The sequence below is a fragment of the Myotis lucifugus genome, unplaced genomic scaffold (genome assembly GCF_000147115.1).
Source record: "Myotis lucifugus unplaced genomic scaffold, Myoluc2.0 scaffold_626, whole genome shotgun sequence".
Lineage (NCBI taxonomy): Eukaryota > Metazoa > Chordata > Mammalia > Chiroptera > Vespertilionidae > Myotis > Myotis lucifugus.
In genome coordinates this window covers 73425-81374 of record NW_005871674.1, presented here as the reverse complement: position 1 = coordinate 81374, position 7950 = coordinate 73425, and the positions used below count along the sequence as shown (strand labels likewise).

Here is a 7950-nt window from a genome sequence, read left to right as displayed (position 1 = left end):
CTGCTTCCTTCCTCGCTGAACCCACATCCTGTATTGAAAATCTCTCTAGGCTGTCCATTTCCCTCTGTCCCTCTGCTACCGCCTTTATGCAGCCCATGGTCCTTTCTTCCCCTCCTCACTCTCCCCTACCTCCACTCTCCCGTTCTCCCTGCCCTCGTGCATCCAGCATTACAGCAACTAGAAGGATCTTTACATCTCCCATCTGATTATCTTTGCCCCAACTCTGACTTGACCCTATTAATACATTGTTTGCGGGTAGTTTTTATCGCGCGCTAACAGGTGGCTCTACTTTTTACAGTCAACGTAAAACGTATAAATACGTTTCCCGCATATTAAAAGTCACAGATGCCTCTGAGCATCAGATCAAAGCTATGGATTTTCCTCCCAGGTAAAATGACTATCAACACCATACTTAGCACCCGGTCACAGAATCGTGGACCTCCTGCAGATCACATCTAAGGAGGCTGGGTTAAGCCTCCCTCCACATCCGAATTCCCACATCAAGGCCCACACCTCCCTCCCTCCCCTTACTCCCACCTCTGTGGGCACACACACATTGCTGACATATCCTTCCTTTTGTTACTTCTGCCTCCTTTGCTACTTCCCCTTCTCCTTCATTTCTCCCTGGTTAACTCTTTGCTTTTTTTTTTTTTTTTTGGTGTCAACTCCTACAGGAAGCCTCCTGTGAATGCTCAATGATGTTCCTCTGGACTCCTTGTGCAAAGCTCTGTCCTAACACTTCTCTCATCACTGGCCAATAAACAATTTGAAAGCAGAGACCATGAAATCCTGGGCTCTATCACTTGCCAGCAGTGTGACCCCGAACAAAGCACTTCATCTCTGAGCTTGTTTCCTCATCAGTAAAATGGGGATGATGATGATGATGATGATGATGATGATGATGATGATGTGAGAGTTAGCTCAAGTACCATATCATTTGCCAGGATTGCAATAGCAGTTGTTCAATAGCAATAAATATGTTTTTATCTGTTCCCATGGCCTATGGTGAGGATATTGATGTTTATGGGTGAGAACATGCCTCTGGCTGGCTTCTACCCCTGGGACGTGGGACCTTCCTCTCTTGTCAGATGACTAAGGGTGTGACCTCAGCTTTCTTGCTCCCACTCTTCCTACCCTCCTCTTATCCTGGCCCACCAGAAGGGGGATTCTCAGAAAGGGCCGTCCAGGGAAAAGAAAGCCAGGAAATGAGTGGGGAGAAGGAGGAGGAGATTCTCCCCCACCCACCAGCCCATAGCCTGGCTGGCTTCTTGTAGCCACAGGGTTTCACAGGCTCCTCCCTGGGTCTCTCCTCCGCCTTCCTGTTTCCTGGGTTTTGTTCTGAGAAGCCTTAAGGGTCCCCCCACCCCTTCCTTCTCCTACCCACACAGTACCCCTTTTCCTCCTCAAATCCATCCCCCCCACCTTTTCTCCCAGGCCTCTCTGGCTCCTCCCCCTACACACACACACACACACACACACACACACACACACACACAGTATGCTTTCAGCCTGGCCCACATCCCAGGGCATGATGGGAACCACTCACCGATTTCTTATCGCCTTTCCACCAGCCCGAATATACTCTCCGGTACTTTCCTTTCTCTTGGTCAGGAAGGCTGAGGGTGCCATAGCCATCTCGCTTCCCAAACTTCCAGTCCCCCTCATAGATGGCCCCTTTCTTCTTCCAGATCTGTGTTCCTTTTCCTGATGACATACAGATGGGCCAACACTGCAGACGTGGCCATCATGGGGCTGGAGGGCAGTTGCTGGGTCTGCCTGGGCCTCAGGGGCCCCTAGACTTGGTGATTCTGGGGGACTGGGACAGGGTCTGTGCCTCGTCTCTAGACCAGTGGTCGGCAAACTCATTAGTCAACAGAGCCAAATATCAACAGTACAACGATTGAAATTTCTTTTGAGAGCCAAATTTTTTAAACTTAAACTATATAAGTAGGTACATTGTTATTAACTTAATTAGGATACTCCTAAGGCTTAGGAAGAGCCACACTCAAGGGGCCAAAGAGCCGCATGTGTCTCGCGAGCTGCAGTTTGCTGACCACTGCTCGAGACCACCAGCGCTCAGAAAAACACCCAGAAAGTTCCATTTCTTTAAACGGTGGTTCTCCAGTCCTTTGCCTTGAAGCCAGATTGACATAGCAAACAAACCCCAAGTAACAACTGGCCCCTCCAGGATTTCAGTTTCATCTCTTTAATAATACAGAATGGATAAGCCAGCTGGCCAGGGTTTTGTGAACAAAAAGGGGCTACCTTGGCAAGCCTGGCAAGCTCCATAGCTAGAAGTAACCTCGAGGGATATTTCAATCATTAAAAAAAAATCATAACTGAGTAAGTTATGTTGGGAAGTCACGTCTTAAGGTCTATGTGATAGATAATTCTCTACCTTGAACAAGCCCTGTCCATTGTTTTTGTGCATGTAGAAAAGCATACTTAAAATATCAAAATGCTCTTCAGAACCCGGTATGGGGCAAGACAACTCCAACATGCTTCATTATTATCTTTACCCACATACCTCTGTAAACTATGTATGTGAAATATTAACTATCCTGTAACCACCAATGTAAAAAACAGAGTATGTATCTCTCTATTTTACTTTTTATCCAATTCTAGAGATTTCCCTGCTTTGCTTTCTCCTTAATCTCCCACCCATGGATTTCAAGTGCCCGCCTTATGTCTTCTCCTTTGATTCTAACATATAAAATAAGCTGCAAAACTGCCATTCTTGGGAGCATTGTCTCAATTCCTTGAGATTTTGCTTCCGGGACTAACCTCAAAACCCTTGTCTCAAAATAAACTTTAAAAACCTTCTTTAGCCAAATCGGTTTGGCTCAGTGGATAGAGCGTCGGCCTTCGGACTGAAAGGTCCCAGGTTCGATTCCGGTCAAGGGCACGTACCTTGGTTGCGGGCACATCCCCAGTAGGAGGTGTGCAGGAGGCAGCTGGTCGATGTTTCTCTCTCATCGATGTTTCTAACTCTCTATCCCTCTCCCTTCCTCTCTGTAAAAAATCAATAAAATATATTAAAAAACAAAAAAAACACACAAAACTTCTTTAGGTTTGGGATTTTTTTAAAAAGTATGTTTGTATTGATTTTAAAGAGAAAGGGAGAGGGAGAAAGAAATAGAAACATCGATGAGAAAGATCGATTGGCTGCCTCCTGCATTCCCCTTTCTGGGGATTGAGCCCAAAACCCTGGCCATGTGCCTTGACTGGGATGGAACCTGCAACCTCCTTCTGGTGCATGATCGATGCTCAACCACTGAACCACACTGGCTGGACAGAATTGGGATTTTTTTCATCGACAGTTTCTGGAAAATGTTGTGTATATTTCTCTAGTTCTCCTGAACACACGGGGAGACCCATCTCCTGCTACTCCACCCCCTTCTGTGTCCTCCACTCCCACTTTTCAGTCTGCCCTCCAACTGCGATGGCCTCCAGACTGTTCCTGGAACCCACCAGGTATACTTCTGTCTCAAGACCTTTGTACCTGCTTGTTCCCTGGCCTGGAATGCTCTTCCCCAAATATTCACTCCCTCCCTACCTCCTGCAAGTCTTTGCTCAAATCTCATTTTCTCAGTGAGGCCTACCCTGACTGTCCCATTTAAAATTACAAGCCTTGCCAGGTTGGTGTGGTTCAGTAGTTGAGCATCGACCCATGAACCAAGAGGTCACTGGTTCTATTCCCAGTCAGGGCACATGCCCAGTTGTGGGCTCGATCCCCAGTAGGGGGCATGCAGGAGGCAGCCGATGGATGATGTTTCTCATCCATATCTCTCTCTCTTCCTATCTCTGTAAAAATCAATAAAAACTTATTTAAAAAAATAAAATTACAAGCCTCTTCCATACACCCTTTCCCTTTTGCACAGATCCTGGGCTACATGCTTGATAGATGTCATCTCTTATCTTCACAAATAGGTTTTACTCCCATTTTACAGATGGGAGAACTGAGGCCCAGAATGGCATGGTGGTCACTCAAGTCATAGTTGGTGGAGCTAGGATTCTCACCCAGGTTTATGGACGCCACTGCACTCAATGCAGGTAAGTGGGAGAGAAGAGGGGTCAAGAATCTGGAATTGCGAGACTGGAATGAAAAGTCATGCCAGTTTTTAAAATGAAAACTTTTTTTTTGCCTTCAGGTCTTCATTTGTATCACAGGACTCCTGTGCCCCCCCTGCTGGTTAGACCCAGAGCCCAATGCAGTTAAAGCCTGAGCCCCAGCTACTTGAGGGAAGGGAGGGGTCCTCCTTTACCCCCTGTTGGTCAGAATCCACATCAGGGCTGAGTTTGAAGACCAGCATCCCGATTGCAAGCTGATTTCCGGCTGCCTTTTCCTCCCGCTAGCCAGTCGAAGGCCTAGCCCAGGTCTCGGAGGGGAGGGTGGGACAGAGCTGGCGTCTCCTGAGCCACAGCTGTGCCTGGGGCTGGTGTCTTGAGACTGTTTTGGGCCCTGCTGGTCCCTGAGACTTTCTCTCAGCTGAAGTCAGGGCTGAGTTCCTTTCCACGTGGAGGTCCCTGGCTGGTCCAGGTCAGCATTCACCCCTTGGAGGAGCCTCAGGGACATATCTTATGTCCCCCATGAGTTCTGTACCCCGTTTCCTTGGCTCAGACCCCACCTGAGCCCCTGAAGGTCCCCTACTCACCATGTTTCATGTTGTCCTTCCACTCGCCCACATAGCGGTCACCATTGACAGCATACACCTGGTGTCTCAGTCCATTCTTCTGGGCCTTTTGGTCCCATTCCTTCCACGGGGGCTGTGTCTTGGGTGGGCACTTGAAGATAGGCATGTTGGCTGCTTCAGCGGGGCCAGAGGGTGCTGGCAAGGGTTAGGGACATCAGGGGCTCAGTGTGCCTCGAGCTATGCCAGGGTTCTGGGGCTTCCCCGGGAGGCACTGTCTGAGCTCAAGTGGGGCGAATCATGTGTGCTCCGAGTCCCTGGGGCAGATGAGCTGCCCTCGGAGGGGATTCTTTTGTGCTGGACGGATCCTCAGCTGTCTCCTCCCTTGCTTCCAGGTGCCCCCGGGGGGGAGGGGAAAGGGTCTGATGGCACAATTACTTGGGAACCCCGGGAAACCAGTAGAACAGTTGGGTTTGTGATGACATCGGAAAGAAGCTGTCCGCGGGCCGGAGGTGATGGTCACATATTTGATAGCCGGTACGACCAACCCAGAGTGGATGCTGGCCCTAAGGCTAGAATTTGGCCTGGGAGGGCTAGGGGACCGTTCAGCGACACCGCCCGGTCCCACCTGCGCCCCCTGACCGGCGCGCTCACCTGCCTGGCGGAGCCTGGATCCGGAGTCCCGGGGCGGGATGAGGTGTCACAGCCTCCGCCTCAATCGCAGCCGGCAGAGCGCGCTCCGGTGTCCCCGGCCCGGCCGGGGTCGCTATGGCAACGTGGGGCTACAGCACCGCCTGCCGGCAGCGCCCGCCCCTTCCTGCCGGGCCGCGCGAGGGGGAACCGTTCAGGTCCTCCGGCGTCGGGGAAGGAAGTCTTGGGGCCTGTGGAGGTCGTGCGCCGGCAGGTGCACCCGCCAGGTGGCCCAAGGTGTGCAGGGGGCGGGAGGAGGGAGTGCCACGGCGCGCCCGGGCAGGTTACCGCCCTTTCCACGCCTACCCGTCTCCCGCCTGGGCTTCCCGGAGCAGAAACAAGGCCGGAAACAGGCAGGAAAGGGTTAAAGGCGGTTCTGCCAAGATACAAGCGGCAAAATTACAAAGGGAAAGCCCAGGCCACACGGGTTCTTAGCCTTGTGGGGGTTTGCTAGCCGCCTTTGAGGACCCGAGGGAGGTTTCACGGCCCCTCCAGCCCTGGAAGATGCGTACATTTTCCTGGGACACAGGTAGGCCCCGGTCACTCCGCTCACATCCTTTTCCTGGCTCCCCTGGTCGCTCAGAGTAAAAGCCACAGTCCTGGTGGCGTTGGAAGCCCTGCTTCACCTGCCCCCCTCCCTCCCTTTCCTCTCTGACTTTGTCCCCTACTCAGTGCCCCCTCTCCCTCTGCTCCAGCCCCGCACACTTGCTTCCTGGAAAGTCCCCGGCATGTTCCTGCCTCAGGGCCTTTGCCTCTTCTGTGCCCTCAGCCAAGGCTTCTTTTCCTCCAGATAGCAGCCTGGCCAGCGGGCAAGCGGCCTCCTCTTCCATCGGCAGTTCTTCTGAGCTCCTGCAGCCACTGCACTGTTTGGGCAAAGAACTGGAAGAGACAGCCACTGCACTGTTTGGGCAAAGAACTGGAAGAGACTGGAAACGGACGCCCCCGCAGCATGCCCTAACTTCAAGACTGATTGAACTTGGGTGTCATTTTTTCTTTTTGTGATTTGTTTTTTGTTTATTGTTCTTTTTGTGATTTGTTTTTTGTTTATTGTGATGATCCATATTACCATTTTAATTATTTTTAAGGGGACAGCTCAGTGGCATTAAGTACATTCACAATAGTGTGCTATCATTCACACTATCCCTTTCCAGAACATTTCATCATCCCAAACTAAAATCCTTTTTTTAAAAAAAATATATTTTTATTGATTTCAGAGAGGAAGGGAGAGGGAGATAGAAACATCAGTGATGAGAGAGAATTATTGACTGGCTGCCTTGTGCACGACCCCCACTGGGGATCCATCCCACAACCCAGGCATGTGCCTTCCTGGTTCATAGGTTGAGGCTCAACCACTGAGCCACGCTGGCCAGGCTCAAGCTAAAATTCTTGTACCCATTAAACAACAACTTCCCATTCCTCTCTCCCCCAGCTCCTGGTAACCTCTGTTCTACTTTGTCTTAACAAATATGCCTATTCTGGGTGCCTGGCTTCACTGATTTCATGCAGCATTTGTTGAAGTGTCATTTTTGCTCCAGTGGGTGCTCCTTCATTGCTTTGCTCTTCACTCCAGTTGGAATGAGGATTTTGCTCTGGTTTCCACACTCACCACATCATTTATAGTTAACTTGTGGAGTGTGTGCCTCTCTCTCAGTGGATAGTAGCTAATGGACACAGAACTTGCACAATGTATCTTGCTTTATCCAAGGGTCTTTTGGTTGCAAGTAGAGACACCATCTCATACTAAGCAATAAAGGAAATTTATTAAGGATACAAGGGTTTGCCGAACCGGTTTGGCTCAGTGGATAGAGCGTCGGCCTGCGGACTCAAGGGTCCCAGGTTCGATTCCGGTCAAGGGCATGTACCTTGGTTGCGGGCACATCCCCAGTGGGGGGTGTGCAGGAGGCAGCTGATCGATCTCTCTCATCAATGTTTCTGGCTCTCTATCCCTCTCCCTTCTTCTCTGTAGAAAATCAATAAAATATTAAAAAAAAAAGGATACAAGGGTTTGGAAAGCTGTCAACAGCAAAGCAATCATCCCCCTCTATCTCTCTCTATCTCTATATCTCTATTTCTTTCTCTCTCTCTCTCTCCTTTATTGTTCTTATATTCATGGTGCAAAATGGCTGCCTCTTATATCACTCACCGAAATTAGTTGGCTCTTTCTGAATTACAATCCCTAATTCCAGAGTAGCCTAGCTAGGGTCCAAAGTTGCCCCTGGCCAGTCATGCTGCTGTCACTCTGTGACACTCCTCAAGACATTTGCCCCTCCTCCTTAGGTACCTGGCCAGCATGCCCAGCCAAGTAGGTCAAACTGTCCCTTGGCTCATGGCTTTGTCCAGAGCTGCCCAGCTGCCTGTTGAATGGCGCCTCGTGGACTAAAAGCTTCTCTTTCCTAGGCCAGGCAAAGACACAGTCACAAGCCTCAGTCCCACTATTGCAAAGAGTCCTTTCACAGCCCCTAGTTAGACCCTGGTTCAGGGGAAGGCAGGACTGTCCCCTAGAGAAGAATTTGGGGCAGGCGAAGGCTTATCTGCAGGCCAGCTGGAAGGGCAGGTTGCAAATCTATGAGATTATTTTTCATCTCGAGTCAGAATCTGCTGCCATGATTCACAAACTCCTGAGGAGATG

At 50.3% G+C, this 7950-nt stretch overlaps 1 protein-coding gene and 1 long non-coding RNA gene across 2 annotated transcripts in view; one reads left to right on the top strand and one right to left on the bottom strand.

Annotated features, from left to right (window-relative positions):
* LOC111823700 overlaps positions 1-993 on the top strand; it is a 2461-nt gene extending 1468 nt beyond the window's left edge. Inside the window, exon 2 of the long non-coding RNA XR_002826771.1 lies at positions 675-993. This is a non-coding gene — a long non-coding RNA (uncharacterized LOC111823700). The remainder of the gene's footprint in view (positions 1-674) is intronic.
* A 351-nt stretch (positions 994-1344) lies between these two features.
* Positions 1345-5558, bottom strand: LOC102423443 (MORN repeat-containing protein 3). The gene is made up of 3 exons (XM_023746081.1): positions 5286-5558; positions 4656-4829; positions 1345-1704 (listed from the first exon to the last, which is right to left on the bottom strand). The coding sequence occupies exons 2-3, from the start codon at positions 4798-4800 to the stop codon at positions 1505-1507; spliced, it is 345 nt and encodes a 114-aa protein (XP_023601849.1). The 5' UTR covers positions 4801-4829; positions 5286-5558; the 3' UTR covers positions 1345-1504.
* Positions 5559-7950: the final 2392 nt, after the last annotated feature.